The following is a 23113-nucleotide window of genomic DNA, read 5'->3' as shown; positions in this document are numbered from 1 at the left end:
TCTTATGTGCCCATTTCCCACCTAATGTCATCGATATCTGACCTCTGAAAATTAAAACTGACATTTACTACACTTTCCCATTGTGCCAACATTGCCAATTACATGCAGCAGCAGCTTCAGGTGTGACCCATGCTCGCCTGCTCTCTGGCTAAAAATAGTTGTCATCGATGTCGGGAATGGCAAACGTTCTCCGCCTGCTTCACAGCCCGTCAGGTCACTTTGTGAAACAGGCAGATGAATCCCTCACCAACGGGGAGCCTCGACTTCACCCAACACGGGGTGCCCAAAACTTCTGCATGTATCAGTCGCTGAGATGGCTTTTATCAGTTAAAAATAGATCTGTTAGCACCCCCATTCACCACAGCAGAGGCTGCACGCTCGATTTTGCAGAACCTAAGGGCACTCCAGTTTCAGAAGAAGAACCCAGGAGACACTGGGCTCAGAGAAGGTCCATAAAGCTTAGCATTAGCCTCCTTTCTACCTTTGCTAACACCATGTAACATATTTTCAGTGATGCCCTTGAAACGCATCTGTGCAATTTACACTAGAATAATTCTTCTTGCTGAAAAATTTTCACAAACTACCTTAACTGCTTGAAGCCATTATACTATATTGTAATTAGTGCATTGCCTTGTAATTATTTGCTTTGTGAATGTATCTCTCCACTCCTCCCCACCCTCCTCCACCTCCAGACATGAGCTCTTTGAAAGAGCTCCCTGTGGCCTCGATATCCACCATGTGCCTGTTACACAGAAAAACTCGGTAACTGTGATTGAATTGAGTGAATCTGAATTGAAGCCGAAATACCGACAACTTCTTCCTTCTGAGATTCCATGATGTCCCTCCCCCTCCACTGCATTGCTTAAGTTATATTTAAGTGGTTATTCTACCAGGCTTGTCATGTATCTTGAACATGCATTGTAGGTGTCTATTAAGTGACTATCCTAGACCAATGCAACTTGACAAATAAGCAGTCATTGTCAGGGATTTATGTACTTGGCTCTTTACGTGTCTCCCTCCAAAAAGGAAATTAATAACCCTGATTACTAGTGTCCCTAAGGCAAATCTCACATTAAAATTAAATAAGTATGTGGTATGCTTAGCTCAATGTCTAGCACCTGAGGATGCCCATTGGACATTAGCTCCCTGTTCCCAGGTTCTGGTTCGTGTCTCCAGCAGTGATAAAGCTTGTAGCGGCAGGGTGCGGGGGGCGCGGGGGGAACCATTTGGTTAATGCATTCCTATCTGCTCATACCTGCCCTACATCATTTTGGGCCACTGGCATTAGGTAACACTCATCCAGACACCTAGTCAGAATCTTTTTCCTGAAACCAACGAACGATTGCTCTGTTTAATTTTACTTGTCTCACCCCACCCCCACTTCAAGCTATGGTGATTTGATTAAAACCAAACCAAAATGTGGAACATACCTGGTGGGCCCCATGCATGCAAAAGACAATGAGGCAACAATAAAGAGAAAAAAGATGGTTTTGACCTTCTTCAAAGTTTACCGATTACAGGATCCTTGTTATCAAGAAACAATAAAAGAGCCTCCTTCACATATAAACATAAACTGAAAGTTAATCTTGTGACATTATGTGAAAAAAGCTGGAATCGGGAAGAAATGACAAATGTACCGTGGAGGCAGCGTGGAGCTTACTAAGAGGGAGAATGTGTTCACATGAAGAGCAGTGCTGGTGATGAAGGAGAACTTTCCTGACACAGACAAGCAGGTGGATCCCCATGGAGCAGAAAGGTAAAAATAGCCAACCAACTCTGTCTGCTCATTAACTCACCCTCTCCTCATAATTTAAGTCTCTGAGAATCCCTGACCAAGAATTTCCCTAACCAATGGAGGCAGATATTCTGATCTTCTTTGAGCAATCACACGCGAACATGGGTCCCAAAGCCTATCATTCTAGGGGAAACAGAAACTTGTAAGTTGAGGACCAGCCCCTCCCCCTCCGTGACCCCTCCGACATGCAAATTCCCAGTGCCATGCTGCCTGCAACCACCACCAGGTCTTAGCAGGTCTTACCCCGTACAGAGGACAACACGAGGGATTAGCAGGTTGCCACAGTAACACCCCAAGCAACTTGGAGACACATTGGACTTGAATCCCAGGAGTTGGTTTGGTCAGATAGGTGAAATCTTAAATGCCTACCAGGATGGCGAAGCAAGACCACTGATCACCGTCTAACTGCTGGTCGTTTTTTGTTTTAATTGTAGAAGCAAACTCCTCAAAAGCTACAATGCCATCAAAACCAACCGAGGCAACTGTGACCCACAGACATCGACACTTTAAGGACTGCCGCCAAGTTCTGAGACTGTCCACAGGTCTCACATGGAGGTGCATCTGTCCATCCAGACCGAGCTGCTGATGGGCATCCAGTCTCCGCGCCCTCCAAAGGTCACAGCCAGAGAAAGAAACTCAGGTGTACTTACGCAGGGCGTGCCACTCATCTTGGCGGATGGTCTTCGTGATGTTGAAGGTGAGGTTCCTGGGGATGGTGGCTGAGGAGTAGTGGTATTTGATGTACGTGCATCTCTCAATTTCTCCTGGCAAAGAGAGACAGGAGACCAAATGTTAATGAGGAAGCAACCATGTCTGGGGCAGTCTCCAGGATCCATTTTTCTGTCCAAGGGACTTGTTTCATATTGGGCCTGGTGACACCTACATTTTACATGTACAAGGTAATAACCTTGACTCCAAAAGAGCAAGAGAGTAGGACGAAATCAAACGCCATGGATTTAGATAGAAAAATACACCTCTGGCATCATTCAGAGGTGGGAAGAGTCAATGTTTAGGCTGATAGCAGCTTGTTAAGAAAGTAGTAGCCATGTGTGTTTAACCTTAAGAAAATCAACTTTTATATCAAGGGAGGAAGTTTGGCATCTAAAGACGTTTAGAGTTTGCACCCACAGACCAGTGAAGAGCAGGCCTCGGCCTTAATCACATAGTACGTACTGTCTTGTGGAATGCTGAGCTAGAGGGGGCCTCTTGCCTTTTCTCTATCCCCTGCCCCCACCAGCCTCACCTCTGAACACAAAGCACTCAAATCCATCTGTATCTCCTTGAGCCAGTCTCCTCTCAGATTTCTTGAACAAAATTGAAGCCCCTTGACATACTCAACACCTGGTCCAATACGACTTTTACTGAGAAGTTGTTGTCAATCAATGCATGCTTTGCTAGTCAGATTGTCGAAATAGTCCTACATCTTAGAGCAGAGGCCCTCCAAGTGTGGCCCTGGGATCACAGCATCAGCATCCTCTGGGAACTTGCTAGAAATGTCATTTCCCAGGCCTGACCCCAGACCTGCTAAATCAAGAACCCGGAGGCAGAGCCTGCAATCTGAATTTTAATAGGCCCTCCAGGTGATTCTGTTGCACACTTTAGTTTGAGAACCGACACCTTCGAGAATCTAACAGAATTGCCAAAGCATGAATTTATAAATCCGCCATGTTTGCAAATTCCAAAAGGAAGGCATGATTAGGAGTCCTTGGCCTCCTGCAGACACTTCCATCGACACTTGCTTATCTGGGGGATGCTAAAACTCAGTGTCAGCGCATTGTGAAAAATCAGGAAAGGTGTCATTTTTAAAGGTTAGGGGTTTTAAAATTTGGTTTTGCACCTGAATGGATTTTGATGGTAATCCATTTTGCACCCCACTGATTTTCAATTTATAAGTGGTGGCACCTGATTCAATTGTCTGATCCCTGGCTCACTGTCAGCGGGGAACCTGGCAATTGGTGGAGTGCAGTAATTTAGACAGCGCCTTATTGTAAATCATATCTGGACAACCGCCCACTGCCCATTATTGGCAGACACTCCTCCAGTGGGACAGACGCTGTCCAAAGGGGCAAAGTTTGAGGAAAGTGTTATGCACCATTTTTCGTTTAATTTCTCAACTCCTCCGCCTTTTTCCCCTTAGCCTACAAACATCCTGAGTCTCTCACATGCCATACCATCCCCCAGACCACATCCCCCCACACCTGTCTTCCTTCTTCCTTAAGTTGCTAATACTTCTAGAAAACGTAGTCTGCCAGACAGTCTCCGCTTCTTCAACCCACATTCATACCTCATTTCCATAACAATTTCCATTAATAGCATCACCTCCCAGCCAGTCTACATCACAAGTCCCACAGTCATCCCCAAGGCTTTCCAGCTCTAGTGGTGCCACTCCCCCCTTGACATCCAACTGGTCACCAAATTTTGTCAGTTGTCTCAGAAATGTCCCTGGAATCCAGCCTGCCCTCTCCGTCCCCACTCCCTCTATCATAGTTGCACAAAAACAATGACTGATCCCAACAAACAGCCACATTTACTGAGGACTTAACTAGGTAGGAGAGACCTGCCAAGAGCCTTGTAGACCAGTGGTTTCCAACTCTACTCATGCCCTGGCGCAGGTGGAAGAGACGTGTGCAAGGCAGCCGGGACGAGCAGATGGGCTGCTGCGTCCAGTCCAGCCTCGGGGAAGGTTGAAGGAGCCACACCTCAGCCACCCGTAACCTATTCACGGCTTCTGTACTTGTCCCACCAGTGGGACGCTCTGTTATGAACACTGCCCTGCTAATCCTTTCTCTAACCCAATCAAGTAGGAGTTCTGATGCTCATCACCCCTATTTTATGAATAAGAAAATGGAGGCTCAAGAAGATGAAGTGACTTGCCCAAGGGAGTACCAGTGCCAGGTATAGAACTCAGGATCGTCTGATGGGAGTCTCCCCCACCAGGCCGCCCTCCGCACCGCTGCTCGGGCTGCGTTCCAGAAAATGCAGTCTCTTTCACACACGGGATAAACCCAACACTCCCGGCGGAAAGTCCCAGCCCCCATTGGGCCCCAGCCACTACACACCCTAGGCTCCAGCCAGGCGCCCCCCCCCCCACCCTGTCCTGATAATGCCCTATCCGCTCACGGCTCTGTCCCTCCTCTCCTCCCTGCCTTTCTTTCACCTGGTACACCTCCAGCTCCCCGGCAAAGCCTTCCTGCATCTAGGACGGCACACAGCAGTAGGCATTCAACGTCCCCTCCTTCTCCCTCCCTATGCTCTTTGTCCTGCTGCAGCCAGCACACCAATGGGCTGTGATTTATCTATTTACACACCTCACTCCCCCACTGGATGATGAGTTTCTCAAGGGCAGGGACTTGTCTTACTCAATCATCTTTATCTCCCTGGCCACCAGCACAGGGCGGGCACCAAGAACACGTGCTTTGAAGAAAGCAATGAATAATATAAGGCGCCCTTTATAAGACCACAGTGGGCAAGGAATCCAACTGCTTCTATTATATGCAAGGAATTAAAATAATTGAGGCAAATTAGAATGTCATGAATAAAAGGAGGTGATTGTTGCAGAACTCTGGGATCCTACAGCAAATACCTCTTCCCTGTCTGGACAACGTAAGGAGAGGCTTGTCAATCACATATGAACATGGAATAGCCTCTCACTGCACTTTGTAAATGTAATCCGAGGGACAACTAGGTCAATGGTTTTGGGGTGGAATAAAGAGGAAAAGAAAGAAGAGAGGGAGACATAAGGGAGAAAGGGTTTTTATATGAATATCATCAGCAACTACCTGGGACATATACAGTTGAGCAGGTTGTGCACTGCATAAGGGCACCTCCCGAGGGTACCTAGGTGCTGAAGTCCAGCTGCTGCTCTGCTTGCCAAGACATGCACCCTGGTGGGGTATGCGGGGGGATGTCCCTGTCAGAGAGGCTGCCTTTGTCTAATTTGCACAAAGATGTCATACAAACTAGCAGCCACCCTACATTCCATGATTTCAAGATCAAACAAAATCCTCCCTGGACCCAGCTTGGGAGACCCAAGACAGGATCCCACTGGTAAGAGCTAGATTGGTGCCTGTCACTCATGTCTGAGAAAAGTACCTGATTTCCTGGCTAAGACCAGGTTCTCTCAGCCTCAAAACATACTCAACAAGTGGCCACAGGTTCCAGGCTCCCTGAGCCTCCCTCACCCCCAGCCCACCCAGCCAGTGAGGGAAGAGGCCACCTGACACTTGACAAGAGCAAGGAGCTGACGGACAGGCACCGCGGGCAGCGGGCCAGGAAGCCTGGCTGGAGAACTTCCCAGCAGCCCCACTGGAGGCCCTCACTATTTGCTTTGCCTCAAGGATGCAAGCATCCTGCCTATGACAGCAATTAAATTTGAAAGACTCAAATATTGCCTAAGAAGAAAGGCAAAATATTTACCCATGTGTCTGCAGGTCCTGTCAGTGTGCTGGGCTTTTGTCAGTTCAGGCGCCATCTGGGCACCAAATTCGTGTGCCCAGAACGTGGGCTTCCCAATACAAATAGATTCTCCTGCAAAGAACGGGTTAGAGGGGCGACCTGGAAGGCAACGGAGAAGCCCATGACCTTCCCCACCTCCTGCATTCCAGCCCAGAGACATGAGCTTCCCACTCCGGAAGCCTCAGCTGGGGGACCAGAAAACTGGTCAGCGAGGCAGCAGGGGTGGCCCCTCCTGTGGGCCCCTTGGGACTTTATACCTTCAGCCATGCTCTGCTCTCTGAGCTGAGGACCCTCCTATCTGCGTGTCAGGGTCCCAGGGAGATAAGATACCCAAACGGGTAACCGAGGAGTTTCCAAAAGGGACAACTCACAAAGCTGAGCACAGAGTGTAAAGAGACCAGCCAAGGGTGGTGCAGGGCCCTGGGGCTGGCAACACAAGGATGTGGTGTAACACCGAGACCCGGAAAGGCAGAGGGGGGAGCCTCACAGGAACCTGGAGAGGTGACGCAGGCTTCGGCAGGGGGTCACAGCCAACCTGTGTGAGGGGCGGGGAATAAGCACCCAACCTCTCACTCCTCCTACCCTCATTCCCTGCCGGTTTCCCCCAGTTTCCTGAACCCACCTGGTGCAGGGGGGCAGCCTCTGAGCACAGAGCAGGTGAAGGTGGGGACTGGACCCAAGCGGCAAACACAAGCATCCAGCTCACTCTCCCCTTTCTCTTTCCGTTCACACCTCCCCGGCCCTCCCCCCTTCTAAAACCTCACTCCAGCTTCCCTTAGTCCGCTGCTAGCACCTTCCTCCTCTCCTCCACCTCCACCTCTCGAGGTCTTCAGTGGCGAAGGGAGACCCGGGAACAAGGAACGGGGGGAGACGGTTCCTATCCTTTTTCTGCCTTTCACATCCTTTAAGACCCAAGGCGTGAGTGTAATAATTCATGTTAAATACTAATGTACTTCCCGCACATAGTAAGTGCTCAATAAATACCAGTTATTATGAATTGCTGCCCTAAGACTACTTACTCTAAGGGGGCAAGACCACAGGAAATCAGAAATAATATCAGCAACCAATGTCTATATCACACTATACAAACACAGAGGCAGGGGGTGGGGAGAGGGAGAGAGAGAAATTTCACATGCAACACCCCTAGGAGGCTGGTAGCATAAGAGCCCTGATGTACACTGGGCATATGAGGAAACAGACTGGCGGGGGGCAGCAGAGACAGCGTATACAATGAACTCTGGATTCTGGTCATGCTCTACAATGATACCAGCAGGCGATATTCCTTTCACGCGCATCTGCTATCAGCAAGACCTGGTTTCCTAAGTAGCTGTAGAAGGAGTCTACTACTCCACAGTTATGCATATTAAGTGGAAACCTTCTTAGGCAGGGTGATTTCAGAGGCAGTGCTAGGACCCATCCCCACACCATCTAAACTTATCTTCCCTAAACAGGTGCCACAGTACTTATATTCGTGCATTAGAGAATCATTCCTTTGGGTCAGACATTGTTCTCTTAGGTACCTATTTTTAAAGCTCTTTTAAAGTAAGTCCAAAGAGGGTAGTTCTGAGTCACTAGTGCCTAGGTGTGGATGAGATTCCGAAATCCCCTTCCTCCAGAGGGACCCTCAGCAGCAGAGGGACGCTAGAGAAAAGAGGCTGAGAATGGCATGAGGACCCCGGCAGCTCATGAGGGAGGGGGAAGGTGTGCTGTAAAGGCAAGCCTGCAACTTCACGAGCATATCTGGTGCCGATCAGCGTGGGCCTGAGAAAGAACCAGAACATGGGACCCCCTCCCCAGCTCTCACTTTAAAAGTGGAGTGATGCCGGCTGGGTATGCGATGGTCAAACATATTTAGGAAAAACTGGGTTCAACAATGTTTAAAAGGTTTACTTACTGCAGGACTTTAAGAGTTCTTAATGTACACCGTAACTCCCCTAAAGGGGACGGGTATGGCGTGCAGACTTCCCCAGACTCCTTTGACCCCAAATCCTTTCTTATTCAAAGAGCAGTTTCTATCGCTCAACTGTGAGCTCCTCAAACCCAGAAACCAGGTCTCTTGTTTGCATTTCTACCCCCAGGGCCAGGCAAGCAATACGTATCTGGATGAGTGGGGAAAAGACACCTCAATACATATCTGGATGAGTGGGGAATAGACACCAGGGTCTGTCCTTTCATCATACAAGGTAAAGGAAGTAGTTGACCCCAAGTATGTGCTGGCCTCCTCTCCGTAGCCATATCTGGGAGCCGCCAGCAATGCAGCACCAGGCTCAGATGCCCATCCAGGAGCTGTGTTTGCACGCTGCCCTGAAGTCAGTCTGGGACCTTTGTGGGCAGGACTAGAGCCGTGGCTCTCGGTGCTCTTGGCCCACCTGGGACTCCAGCCGCAGCTGCAGTGAGTGCTCCCGGGCACGCTGATGGCACCCACGTCAGGTCCCTGGCAAGTCTCCCGCCTCACTGCAACTCACAGGTCACTTGGCCCTCAATGGGCAGCCCACAAGGGTGCAGGAGAGTCAATACTCACAAGAGAGACCCTCAACCCAGGGCGTGAGAGACAGAGAGCAAGCACCCCACCCACTGGAGGATGACCACCAGGTGCCCTCTGCATAGTGACCCTGGGGGTGGCCCTAGGATCCAAAGTGACGCTCACAGCAGGAACCAGCTCAGCACTGCGCCATCCATTGGCTTCTCCATCTTCCCGGGAACTCCCCCAAAGTCCCTGTCTCGGGCTCTGCTTTGGGGGACCAAACGCTGAAGAACCACCACCTAGGGGGGAGTAGTGCAAATGGTTTATGTGTTTGAAAAGTGTGAACGGTAAGAAGTAAAAAAGTTGGTGCAACTTGATCCCGAGGTTACTGTGAAGGGTCCCATCAGCACCCAGGGCTGAGGCAGGTTCCGCTCCTTCTCAGCTTCCCTTGTTCCTCATGTTCTTTTCTTCTCGATGTTCGAGCATCCTAAAGACACAGGGATGGATGACTGGACCACTTCTGAGAGTCCCTGTGTTTCCTTCATTCCAGAGCTCCTTCTTTAAAAAAATTACATCTATTCAATGCCTTCCATACGCCGGACACTCATTTTATCCCACGTCATCCTCACAACAGCCTTGTGAGGTAAATATTACAGTAATATCCCCCTTTGACTGAAGGAAGAGAGAGTTCAGACAGATGAAGGCCTTCTCTGGAGCCACTCAGCCAGCAGGGAGAACAGCCAGTGTCTGGGTGTCAGCGCAGCGGTTTCAGACACCACAGCTGTAATGATTCACTGCCTGGTTGGAGATTCATTGGGAACAAGGATTATTTTGCAGCCACAGTGCATTGTATGTGGAGGAACGGGATACATCCACTGATGAAGAATAACGGGAGGAAGGCACATCACCCATGTGTTGTCTGCTGCACGTCCTTCCTCGGTGCCAACGGTGAGAGAGGCCAGGACACTGGGGTCGGCCCTGCGAACCGGCCCTGGCCTCAGCCTGCTACAGAGTGAGCCCTCACGGTCTCACTTTGACATCTGTCTCGCCCACCGGGCTGGCGGTTCTTAACCACTGTTCTAGCCCGAGGCCTAATAAATGGAAAGACTAAGTCAAAGGTAGAAAGAACACACTGGAAAAAATTGAAAGCCAACCTTTTTTTTAAAAAAAAAAGAGGAAACTGGTTGAGGCTTTAAATCTTGGACTTCATCCCCTCCTCAAAGGGCATTTTCTCAAAAAAAAAAAAAAAAGTTAAAATTACACCTTAGAAGGGAAAGGAAGTAGAGAGAGTCTCCTTTGGCAAATGAGGAAAGCCATTATCAGATTAGCATTATCAATGCTGGATTCTTTAGCCAGCCACAAGAGTGGGGACGGAGGTTAGGGGGTTAAAGGTTTGAGATCAGAAGCAAAACCACGTCCCCGATGAAAGGGGAGGGAAGCAAACCAGGGATGTCCCAGGGGTTCAAGGAGGGCAGACGGGACTGGGGTTCCCACACCCATCATGACCAGGTACCCAAGCCCGGCAGGAAGGGGAGGAGGGTGGCGAGGGCAGCTATGTTTACAAGCGCTCCCGGATGTCAGACAGGTCTTCGCAGAAGCTTATTGCGAGAAACCTCCCCAGCCCGTCCCCATCTCCTCTTCAGCGTGTCCTGCTCCTTCCAGATGTTCTGAGCCGAAGGATTTGCAAGGCTTAATCCTGCTGCCGACGTGGCGAGAAAGAATGTTTTATTTTCTTCATACTGAGGAAAAGTGTTACCTACGTTTCATTTTTAATGCTTTCAAACGCATTCCATTTGGTGTGCATTGTTTTTTGTGTTTGTGGTATCGGCGTGGCCTTTTAATGTTGTTTTGTATGCAACGCACAGACTCCTAAATATTTAATTCCTTTCCATTCAATGTTTCATAAACGCTTGTTAGGAGCCATGTTCAGGGGGCCCTCCTGACTCGCACACAGGGGTTGCATTCTTAAAAACCCTGCTCCCAAATGCCAGCCCTCCACCCACCCCACTCCATTTCTGACCCCTCACCCTCTCCTCCAACACTTCTGCTGGCTACTATTGTAACACAGTTTTTTGTATATTAATCATCTCTTTCTCTCTGTGGTAAATGCTCTGGGATAGGGGAGCCTGTGGTTTTCATCTTTGTACTCCTGATGGCCAAGACGGTGCTTTGAGTATGGTACAAATGACGCTTGACCAACATGGGTTTGAACTGCACGGGTCCACTTATTCACAGATTTTTTCAATCGTAAAGACTACAGTACTATATGATCCACGGTTGGTTGAATCGATGATACAGAGGAACCATGTATAGGATACCCTGACTATAAGTTATACTCGGATTTTCCACTGCACAGAGGGGCCACGCCTAACCCCTTCATTGTTCAAGGGTCAACAGTAACTCCTTTTAACAATCGTTTATGTTCAATGAATGCTTTCTATGTGTTAAGTACTGTACGAAGGACTTTACTACACATTATCTCATTTAATCCTAAAAGTTAGGCTCTGTTACTATCCCCATTTCACAGATGAGGACATAGAGGCTTAGAGAGGTCTCCTGTTCAAGAACGCAGAGCTATTACTCGGCACAGGTGGGATGTAAACCCACCCACCCCGCTCCCTAGCACCGCACTATACCCACTTGTGAAGAGAAACTGGGAAAAATCAAGCTCTTCAGAAAAAGAGAGTCCCTCCAAGGTTTTCTATCGGAAACAAGGCAAAACTTTTCCATGTGCAGGGATTTCAAACTTCTACAGACTTTGCTGCTCTTATCAGAGCAGGACAGAATGTTTGCTTCCAGAGCTCCCCTAATGAGCTGGCCAGAAGACAGCTCCTAGTCGTGGTGGAAGAGGGCTGAGAACGTGTCTACCAGCCCCACACTCGGCCACAGCCCTGTCCCCGCTCCCAGGACAAGCCACTCATCAGCAGGGGCCTTGGGCAAGTTACTCAGCCTCTCAGAACCTCATTCCTTCATCTGCAAAACACAGATAATGATAGCACCCACCTCTTAAGATTGACGAGGAATAAACGAGACAACTTATGTAAAACCTGCTCCAGAGTAAGCATTCAAGAAGTGCTCATTTATCAGTTCTATCTCTGGGACACACACCCGCTCCCATATAACAGCCCAAAATACATAAAGACAGCTCTCACAACCCCCCCCACCCAAGGCTCCTCTTCTTCCAGCTGAGATCGTCCAGGTTCTGCACCCACAGTCTCCGAATCCAGCACTATATACTGGTCATCCCCAAGGTTCAGCCACATGTCAAAATCTCTCCCAGTACAACACTGACCACGATCGTTCCCTGAGGATGCAAAACCTATGCCTCCCCTGGTCTGGAGCCGTAACTATATCAGCGCAGCCTGGTTCCCTGTGAGTTTTTGCGGGCAGCCACGTCACAGGGCTGGTCACATGCAGGGGACGACGCACAAGTGCTTTCCACCAGGGAAGCTATGTAGCCACCGTGGGCTTGGGCAGCTATCTTTCCTCATCTGGGGTTGTTTTTTGTAGTTTGATTTGTTACCTCCTGTGGGATCTCCTATTTGTTCCAGGCCCCTGAAGAAATTTTTGGATGGTGATGCTGTCCTTCCATGAATTAGCCATCAGTCCACACACTCCATCAGCGGGCCACCCCCATCCTCATCCAAGTCATCAGTAAAATCCCCCGACAGGGCAGTGTTGAGGGCAGAACTCTGCGCGCACACACACACACACACACACACACACACATTTCCTTGTGATCAGAAATCAAACCATTAAGAGAGAGCTTTTCGGGTGGGACCATCCAGCCTGCTGTGAATTCCCATTCCCGATCCACCTCCCCAGGCCCACGTCCGCATCTTGTGTACCCGGATGTCATGAAAGACCCTGTCTGCACCGTTCACCCCAGCTACTGGTCTAGGAACTGCATCCACAGAGGGGATGAGGTCAGCTCAGCATCACAGCTTCCTTGCTGAGCGCCCCGCCACCCCCCTCTGTTTCCTAAGCCCTTTCCCTCTAGCCCAGCTGCCTGTCTGCGTCCACGGAATCCCCAGAGTCTCCTTTATTGAAAATCTGGACATGGCACACCTACTCCCAGGCTCACAGCACCCTGGACACCACAGCTTCCTCTGACCATCCAGTCTCCCTTCACAAATGGGGTGACCTCACTGGAGAAACGACCTCCCACGCTCCCTGCCATCCTTCTGCATCATCTGGCGGCCAACACAGCAATCAAGGAATAGAAATAAGGCCTCTCTGCTGGGTGACCACCACGCATGTCCACGTCCCCCCCGTCGCCCCTCGGAGCACGGTCCCCACGCCTCTGGCTCCGGCTCCACCCTCACCCCTGCCCCAGGCTCTTCTCATCACCTTATCAGGTGACTCCTTGACTCACCATTGTAGCATCTGACATTTCACAGTCTTCGGTGCTAAAGGTCGCCTCATCTTTTGTGGGATCTACAACCTTTTTATGCTCACTTCCTTGTTCCCGGATTTTGAATGTCTTTTCCCCTTTCTGAGTCTTACCACCCATCTTCCCTGCAAGGTTCTGGCCACCTTTTTCCCCCAACTTGCTCGTGTATTTTCCAGCTTGAAACAGGCTGCTTGGGAAAGAATGAGAAGGTGAGGTATGGCTTTAAATTACCATCTGGGGTGTAGTAAATAATCTGCTCCCTTATTCCCATCACATCCCTAATGACCTTCCAGAAGGTTCAGGGCCCTGAGCTGCCACTGCCCTCCCCAAGGCCGCCTCCCACCCCGGAGCACCGACACCCCGTGCACAAGTCTGGGGCTCCTCCGGGCACAGTTTCAGCTGGTGGAAGCATCATCCATCTCCAGGCCCTGACAGACAAACGAGGAGAGAAGGAGACCAAATCTGGTTTTTCACTGGAAAACAATGAGCTCATGCTTTCTCTCCAGAGACCCAGGAAGTAGAGACAGACCCGGAGATGGGGAGAGAGTGATGTAGGCAGGCAGGAGTGATGAGGGATGGGCAGGAAAGAGGGAGGAGGCCAGGCTGGCACTTTTTTAATGTCACTTTTGATAGGAATCCCCAGCTCTCAGGCTGGAGGGAAACATCCATATTCTTTAAATAAAGGATCCAGCATGAGGCAGTTGTCCTAAAGGGGAGGAACAGTGAGAAGATAAACCGAGCTGGAAATTCTTCATTCTTGCTCCTTCAGAGAAAAGTAAGATGATGGTTCCTGAGCTGCCAGCATTGCAGATGCCAGGGCAAGGATGGCTCCGAGGTGGGGTCCAGATCAGATCGTGGGCACTGTTAGCTTTTTTGATGGAGGCTCTGCCACCCTCAGGTGTGCATGCATCTCTATAAGACCAGGGCCAGCCATTCCCTACGGATGCACCAGATAAAAATCAGAGAATTCAGACAGCTGCCCAGGTATTTCCAAATAGCTGAATGTTTGTTTTCAGCTAGGGGAAAAAAAAAAATCCAGCTTACTGAGTTTTCTACTTTTCATTTGAAAAAGGAGTTTTATAATGCTGATTTTCCTTTTTACCAGTTAATTTAAGGAGAGGGACAGAGAGAATGTGCGTGTGTGTGTGTGTGTGTGTGTGTGTGTGTGTGCGTGCGCGCGGGGCAGCATTAGGGAAAGTTGGGCTGTACTGTATGAGAAACCAAACCCAGATGCCTGTTCATTATTTTACTCTTAAACTTGTTGTGTGCCTTAGCTAAAAACTGAATGGAAACTAAAGATCACAGAATTAAAGTAGAAAACCCAAACAGATTAATTATGGTTTTCTTTATACCTCTACTCACAAAATTAATTATTTTCTTGTTTAAGTTAAATGACTTGGCTAGATTAAAGATGTTAATTAAAGTGTTAACTTAGCCTGACTCATTAGTTGAAATGAAATTCAAAACCAGAGTTGAAAATATGAATAGTGAATTATTCCGCCTTCTCCGCTGTGTCCAGCAGCACTATTGCGGTCAAGAGCCTGGGCACCGGAGCCAGCTTGCCTGGGGTCAAATCCCAGCTTTGCAACTCTCAGGGTGAGTGATCTTGGCCAAATAAATAAAGCCCTCTGTGCCTCCATGCCTTCACTTTAAAGGGACGTGATACAAATATCTACCCCCTTAGGGGTGCAGTGAGAATTCAGTGAATTAGTTTAGATAAAGCACTCAGCACCTGCACCTGGTAAGCTCTCCATAATTATTCCTGATACTATGTCATCACCATACAGGATGCAGATTTATGATGTGTGTCAGATGCCAAGTAAGTTCTTATGCGTGTGTCAGATGCATGCAGCAATCATGTATCTGACACGTTTGAGCAAAAGAAATGGATGTCCCACAAGACAGGTTCCTAGCCCCCCGTCTTTGCCTGCCTCACGCTTCCTCAGCTGTGGCTCTGGCATCATCCCCCAACTCCCAGGTCAGGGCATTTCCCCCTAGGCTCCAACCCTGGCTACATCCTACCACACTGCTCCTGCCTCAAGGACTGAGACCACCCCCCCAAATCCAGCCCCCTGGTGTAACACTGGTTACACCAGTGAGCTTCCAGAATACACCTCCCTGCCTACCTGTAAGACCCTCACAGACACAACAGCACAAGCATCGCTGCAACTACACAGCACCGAGTACGTTGACCACCCAAACCCAGGAGAGTGGCGATTTAGAAAAACCTGTGACCTGTGAAGAGGACCCTTCCTAATTGGAAGGGTGTCCCCAAGCCCTCACCTGATGAATCACTCACTGGTCCACACCAAGATGGAATTTCTCTTCTTTTTTTTTTTTTTTTTAAACTTTCTGGAAATGCTGCCCCACATTCCACCTCCCAATCAAAATAGCAAAACCTAACAGAGTCGGATAACATCAAGGTTTGGTAAAGACGGGGGACCGGGGTGGGGGAAGCATTCAGACACTATTGTTGACAGTGTAAGTTGTCAAAAACACTTGACAAAAATCAAGTAAACTGGAAACATACACACCCTATGGCTCCAAACCACACTCTTAGACAAAATCCTACACATGTGCACGAGGAGGAGAGAAGAGAAGGATGCTCTATAAAGCATTGCTTGCAAAAAACAGTGACGACCTAAAGGTCCATCATCAGGAGAAAGACAATAGAAGGTGGTTGTATTTACATGACAGGATATTATACAATACTTTAAATGAATGAACTGTACATATTAATACAGATAGAGAGACCCCAAAATATAACGCAGAGTGAAAACAGAACTGTAGATTTATACCTACAGTATCTTTGCACTTTTCAGTATTTTAGATTTTTTTCCTCCCACAAAACATAGTCTTGAGACCCAGTGAGAAAGAATAGTCACTTCTCGAGAAGAAATCCACTCAGTCACTTTGACAAAATCAAAGCCACATTATCCAAGTTTTAATGGTAGGAGAATCTCCAGGGGCTCTGGCTCACCTCCCACTGACCTTCTCCTGGTAGCTTCTAACCACCTGTGAGCCCCACCTTGCCTCCGCTGCGTGCACAGGAGATGGATGCCCAGAGGGACAGATGACACAGAGACACAGGAAAGCACCAGGGAACAGAGGGCGTGGTGACTGCCACACAGTGCCGGGGGAGGGGCGGGGAGGGGAGGTCACAGCCGGCTGAGGACATCAGGGAAGGCTGATGGAGGAAGAAGGGAGAATCACGTTCTTCAGTTTGGGGGACATAGAACATGGGGGAAAGGGTAGCCTGGGCCCAGCCCACGTCCGAGTCTGCAGCGAACTCAACAGCAAAGACTCCTCCTCGGCCAGAGCCTAGGGAGGCCCCGCAGGGGCTCGCGTTTGGGCTGGCAGCAGGGCACTGAGGGGAGAACTCAGGCAGGGGGCTGTCATGGTTGTCCAGACACCAGGGCCCGAGTACGGCTGGAGGTGTGGACAGGGAGGACACTGTGGACCCTTCTGGTCTACCTCCCTGGCTCCTTGGCTTTGACCTGCTCCTTGAAAGGGCGCGCACGGCACCATCCTCCCAGCTCACTGGACCAACACTTCCACTGCAGCTGAGTCAAACGGCTGCCCAACTTTCAGATCACGGGGGCAAAGAGGTGGCGAGTGGGTGCCCTCTGGGACCCCAGGCATGCAGACTGAGCGAGCGCAGAGGTGCAAATCATCCTAATGGAGCAACCCGCTCCTTGAAAGGCTGCCCAACTCCTCCCTAAGGGCAGTGACCATTACTCCCAGGCCCCCTTAGGCTCTGCATCCAGGACTTCATGGAAATCAGCAGCCAACACACAGAGGCAGAGCAAGGTAAGACGGACAGCTGTCTTAATCCAGCTTTGCAAGGACTCAGGGAGTCACTCCACTCACTGCAATAAAACAGAAGTGGTGCGGCCTCAGCCCGGCAAGGAGGCTTTCTGGAGGGGACCCAGGATGCAGAAAGCAGAGCCAAGAGCAGGAGTGCCCCAAAGGCAGGGCTGGAGGCGGAGGAACACAGAGCAGACCCCACCAGCAGGGGCAGGGCGAAGGGGCGGGGCAGGAGTGGAATGGTTAAAGGAGGGCAGGGGCAGCTAGTATCGGAGACACCTCCATTCACTAATACTTTTCCTGCTTACAGAAGATGGAAGACATTAAGATTCTTTTAAAGAAGTGTAAACATCGACTAGTAAGATGCCACCGCCGGAGAGTCAGTACTCCAAATGTACACTGTGGAGATGTTGTCGGAATCAAGGAAGACTCTAACTAAGGAGCCTGGGGTTCGAGGGCAGGTATGCAGCCAGAAAAGCAAGTGCAGTCTGAACTACTGAGATAGACACTGAAATAAACACCTGAAAGACAAAGAACACCACTCACAGAGTCCCCATTCTCTCCTATCTCTGGTCCAAGTTGCAGCAGCCCCCAGCTGGCTCCGAGGATATCTGTCTGGGTGTTTCCTTCTGCTGGGCCCAGCAGCTCCCGTCTCTCCCTTGCCCAGTCGTGTGGTTCCCCCTCCACGCCCAAGAGTCCTTCTCCAGCCTCTAGTGTCTCCCCTGATCTCAGCCCCTCCCCGCTCCCTCTCTCCACTCACTACTTGATGCTTCCCTTCCCCAGCATGTTCCTCTGCCCCCCACCGCCCCTCCCCAGGCTTTGGGAGCCCCAACTCTAGCCCTGCTGCCTAGTTGGTGGGCAATGTGATGCGACAGAAGAAGTAGACCAGAATTCAGAAAATCTGAAGTCAACCCAAAATACATGGGAATTTACTATACAGTATGTATCAGTCTGCTCAAGCTGTCACAATGAAACACCACAGACTGGGTGGATTAAACTACAGTCATTTATTTTCTCATACTATGGAGACTAGAAGTCCAAGATCAAGGTGCCAGGGTTGGTTTCTGATGAGACTACTCTTCCAGGGCTTACAGGTGGCTGCCTTCTCACTGTGTCCTCACATGGCCTTTCCTCTGTGATACAAGGAGAAAGAGCAGGCTGGTGTCTCTTCCTCCAAGGACACTAGTTCTACCCAGTTAGGGCCCCATCCGTATGACCTCATTTAACCTAAGGGCCCCATGTCCAAATACAGTCACATTGGGGGTTAGGGCTTCAAGGTATGGATTTTTTGATGGGACACAATTCAGTCCTTAGCACAGTAATAGTGGCATCTTAATCAATAGGGATAAGATGGTTTATTCAATAAATTGTATTCAGAAAACTGGGTAACCTTCTGGGGAAAAAAACTGAAGGCATACTTTGCATCTTAGGCCAGGATAAATTTCAAATAGATCGAATACTCGTTTGGGAAAAAAGTTAAATCATAAAAGTACTAGAAGAAACCATGGGAAAAACTTTTGAAGCCTTAGAGAGAGGAAGCCTTTATGACTATGACACAAAATAAGAAAATACTGATAAATTTGACTACAAAAAAATACAAAATTTCCACATAGCAAAACCCACTGGAAACAAAATCAAAAGACAAACTGAGGGAAACATTTGCAACTCACATCACAGACAAAGGACTGATTTCCCTCATACATAAAAAGCACCTACACATTGATAAGAAAAAGACCAACAATCCAATTTTAAAATGAGCAAAAGATACGAATAGACAGTTCATGAAAATACTATATATCAAACATATGAAAAGATGCTCAAGAACACTCAAAATAAGAGAATTACAAATTAAATCTACACCGAGGTGCCCTTTTCATTCTGGCAGAGGTCCAGAAGTTTGATGACACACCTCATGGTGAGGTATGGGGAAACAGATACTCTTATGGGCTGCTGTTGGAATGTAAATTTTATAAATTTGTACAACCTCTCTGGAGGGCAATTCATCAATCTCTCTCCAAATTACAAAGATTCAATTTGACCCAGAAATTCCCCTTTTAGTAATTTATCTGACAGATGTCTCACAGGTGTGAAATGACATATGTACAAGGTTATTCATTGCCCGTTTGCTTACAAGAGCAACCTAAATTTCCATCAATAGGAGACTAGTTAAATAAATTATGGTATAGCCACACAATGGAAAGCAATACAACATTTTGAAAAAGACCAGACTGTTTAGAAACTGCTATGGAAAGCCTTATGAGATAAGTGAAAATAAGCAAGGTGCAGAACAGCGCATAATATATACCACATTTATGTAAGGGGGGGGGAAGGAGATGATAGATATAGATGTAGTTATATAGGTACATGCTGGCACATACATAAAACAACTCTAGGAAGAAAATAGTGGTATTACCTTCTACAGAAAGAATCGGGAGGTTGGGAAAATGAGAAGGAAAGAGACATTCCCCATTTTATATTTCATATAATCATTTTATATTTTTAAAACATTGAACCATGTCAATGTTTCACCTATACAAAAAAGTAAATTATGATGCTAAAAACAAAACAAGGTAAAGTTAAGGTCGTAAAAAAGAAAATCCAGCTCTGCTCTGGATGGTTTTGAGGCAGTCACTTCCCCCCTCTGAACCACAGATTCTTATCCCTGCCCTCTGGCTTCCATATCACAGCTGCATGGCACTCAGCATCCTTGGTGGTCCTTGACAGATGCCTTTTTGTTCTCGGCCCTCAGAGCCCTCCTCTCCCCACAGTCTGAGCCACCCCTCTCTTAACCTTAAGAGCAGCGCTGGTCCTTCGCAGAGAGACTTTAGAATGGCTGGCACAGCCAGTAGGTGAGCTGGTGGCCTCCGGGGCCACGCTCAGATTGGGGCAAGGTCAGAACTGCCGTGTCACCACTCACTCCGCCCTCACCTGTTCACCAGTTCCTGCCTATCCTCCCATGACTAGGACCGACTGTGATGGACACTTAGATCACCAGTTCCTCCAGGCTGAAGGCTCCACCTTCCACTTGTCAGGATGGACGGCTGCTCTCCTAGCCCTGGAGGAGCCTCAGGAGACTCGGCCACTGGCTGCCAGTCTCCCGTGCATCAATCCAGCAGCATACAGCCTGACCCTAAGTTCCTGTTGCTCTGCCTGTCTGCCCGCCATGATGCCCCGCTGGCTGGGCTTCCTCCACTCCTTGTGTTAGTGGCTGCCCCCTGGGTACCCCCCTTCCCGCTGCTTGGAGAGCTCTGCTGTCACTCCTGTGCCTCCCGGGGCCAACCTGTCCAAGCTTTGTTCCCGGAAACAGCTCTTCAAGTCTTGCCCTCGGCTATGTTCTAGTACAGTGTAGTGAGGGGTTCTCTCTTGTCATTTGATGTTCATTCTAGGCTACGTTAAAACTGCCCAGAAAACCTCTTGTGAAGTCCTCGGCAAGCTCAGGCACCATGGCTGTCTGGAAGATGAAACACCATCACGGTGTGGACCTTCAGAGCTACACTGGCTCCACCACTCTCTTCCCAAAGGACACAGCGACCTCCTTGGTTTGAGCTTCAGATTCCTTGTCAATTCCGTCAACACCAGGCCTGGACCTCCTCAGGCAGCAGGATTCAGGAACACCCTCCAGCTCACTGTATTTCCACCCAATAACGTTGACTCTTGGCAGGGTTTCCCGGGTTTGGACAAGCACGTGACCTTGATTCTCTCTGGGCTTATCTTCAATCCACAGCACATTCCAGACTTTCAAAGCAGCCTGTAATTTCTGTGTGCCCTCTTGTGTGAGTACTTCAAGGTCACAATCACCAGCACAGAACAATCAGCTCTCAAATGACTGTCTTAATGGATGTTGTTTGCAGCTTCTCCTAACTAGAATGTAAGCTTATTTTTTTTTTATCTCCTCATAACACCTAGGGAACTACAAGGCTCGGCATACACATGTGTGACGTATGGCAAGTAAGAGGTACAGGGCTAGAAGTCAGAAGACTTAGTCCTGCCTCTTTCACATACTCATCACGCAAGTCTCACAACTTCTCCCTGACTCAGTTTCCTCCCGTGTAAAATGAAAGCAATAGCACATACTCCACACGGCTGTTGTGAAGGTTTAAGGAGTTCAGGTGTATGAAGGTACAGTTCCAGCCATTACACACAACACAGGAATTAGTGTATTGAGAGTCATTTTACAGACATCTTATCAAAGACGTATACCTAGAAGATACGGGCTCTAGACTATGCAAATGGACTTGCGATGCTGCCACGTGCCAATACTCAGGGATTCCTTAAAGATGCTGCCCTGAGATGAGGGCAGCCCATGTTGTCAGTGGCCTCGGTGACGGAATCAAGAGAACCACCTCCTGGAAACCAGAGAAATCCTGCCCCAGAAGCCTGTCCCACCCAAACTTCCTTCTAAGAGAGTGTGCTTCACCAGTCTTTCCTGCTGCTTAAACAGCCATATGACCATGTGACCCTCAACCCGAGACTGGGCCGGGGATGGCCACCAGCCACCCATGGCAAGGGCCCAGCACAAGATCCGCAGCTAAGCCAATCACATCCTCCCCTCAAGTGAAATGATCGCAGAAACACTGAAGGAATGCAGAGGAAGTTGAAGGGGTGACCATCAAGTTAAGCTGGTACCAAGAAAAACAAACAGAATAAACAAAATCAACAAAGTAAAATGCAGGTTAAAGTTAAAAAGGAGGCAGGGAAGTAGGAACCTGGCTAGAAAGAGATGAGGAGGAAGCAGAGTCCCCGAGAGAAAGGGGGTAGGATCTGGGACTGTCCCGGTTCTTCACCTTCCCAGCTGCAGTCCGTCCTCCCAATTACCCCCCTCCACTTCAGTACCTTGTGGTCCTTGAAGTCAAGCCAGTCAGACTAGAAAACTCCTGGTTCACTGAAAAGGCATCCAGTTTCCAAGATGTAGCTCCCCTCCCTGGACCATGGTTGTTGGCAAAACCCTCTCGGTTCTTGGCAACTACCCAGACCCTCTAGGATCAGTTCTGGTTTCCCATCCATGACCTTGACTCTCATCATGAACTGTCACCCTGACTTACTGATCATAGGTCACCCCCCCAACCCTGTTTTTCTTTTTTCTTTTCTTTTTTTTTTTTTTTAATAGTTTCAAGTCACAGTGGGACAGAAAGAAGACCAAGTTATTAAGGATCTAAAAGGTTAAAAACTGAACTTTCAAAAGGAAAGAATTCTCAGGAGAAGCTGATCAAGGACCAAAGTTCACATTTAATGTCATAATTAAGACCCTCTTTGGATGCGGCTCATGAATGAGGCGTTAAACATCAGCTCCCCAGAAAAGCACTGAAAGTACCATGGTAACAGCCTAAGCCGTGACTGCATGGGGCATTAGACACGTCTGGGCACGTCCGGAGGGTCAGTAGGGCAGATGCCCTGCAGAACAGGAGAGGTACCAATTGGAATTCAGAGTATCTGCAGTCTAGTCCCAGAATTACCTGTCTCTTCCCCTCTCTGAGCTTTCCAGAAGTTTATTTGCACCAGGGACCAAGGAGACCACCGGGAAAATATTCATCCTGAGGGAAGGGTCACTGTGCACAAGCCTGGTCCAAGGACAACAGTTCAGCGTGTGGGGAGGGCGATTCCAAATGCAGCAGGATGTGTTGCTCTGGAGTCCCCAGGCTACTGGCTCCCGGCTCCCAGGATTTGTGCCAGAGCCTTAGGAAAGACAGCTTTAACAAAATAAATGGAAGAGCCAAATGCCAAAAGCTCCTGTAAGAAAGACACTGCCACACACACAAGGCAGCGCGTGTTGGTGACCCACGAAACAAAGGGAGCGGTTCTTCCCTCTCCAGTGAAATGACAACCAAGAGCCATGCTCCTGGGGAGTCAGGGTGCACAGCAAGCTGGACCAGCCCAAGTCTGGAACAGACTAGGAGGGCAGAGGCTCCCACTCATCAGACGTGAGAAGCAGCAGGAGAGCCTAGCGGTGGGAGCAGAAGAGGCTGCAGGGCAGGTGTCGCTGGCGGAGAGAACAGGTCTTGACACATTCTGAATGAATCGAGAGCCCTCCAGGTAGCCAAGAGCCAAGAAAGTTTGGAAATATACATCAGACACCTCTAGGACTTCCTGAACCCACTAGGAGGAATTTGAGAGTCCCTAAAGAACAATAGTGGGGGAAGAAGGACCGTGAAAATCTGGATAAGCTAATCCATGCCTAAAACCTAAACCAAAACAATAAAGC

At 48.9% G+C, this 23113-nt stretch overlaps 1 protein-coding gene across 1 annotated transcript in view; it reads right to left on the bottom strand.

Annotated features, from left to right (window-relative positions):
- TMEM178B (transmembrane protein 178B) overlaps positions 1-23113 on the bottom strand; it is a 350603-nt gene that overhangs the window by 236577 nt on the left and 90913 nt on the right. Inside the window, exon 2 of the mRNA XM_061198109.1 lies at positions 2446-2559. Within this exon, the coding sequence (XP_061054092.1) occupies positions 2446-2559 (114 nt within the window). The remainder of the gene's footprint in view (positions 1-2445; positions 2560-23113) is intronic.

The sequence above is a fragment of the Eubalaena glacialis genome, chromosome 8 (assembly GCF_028564815.1).
Source record: "Eubalaena glacialis isolate mEubGla1 chromosome 8, mEubGla1.1.hap2.+ XY, whole genome shotgun sequence".
In the NCBI taxonomy this organism is placed as follows: domain Eukaryota; kingdom Metazoa; phylum Chordata; class Mammalia; order Artiodactyla; family Balaenidae; genus Eubalaena; species Eubalaena glacialis.
This window is presented reverse-complemented; position numbering and strand designations above follow the sequence as displayed.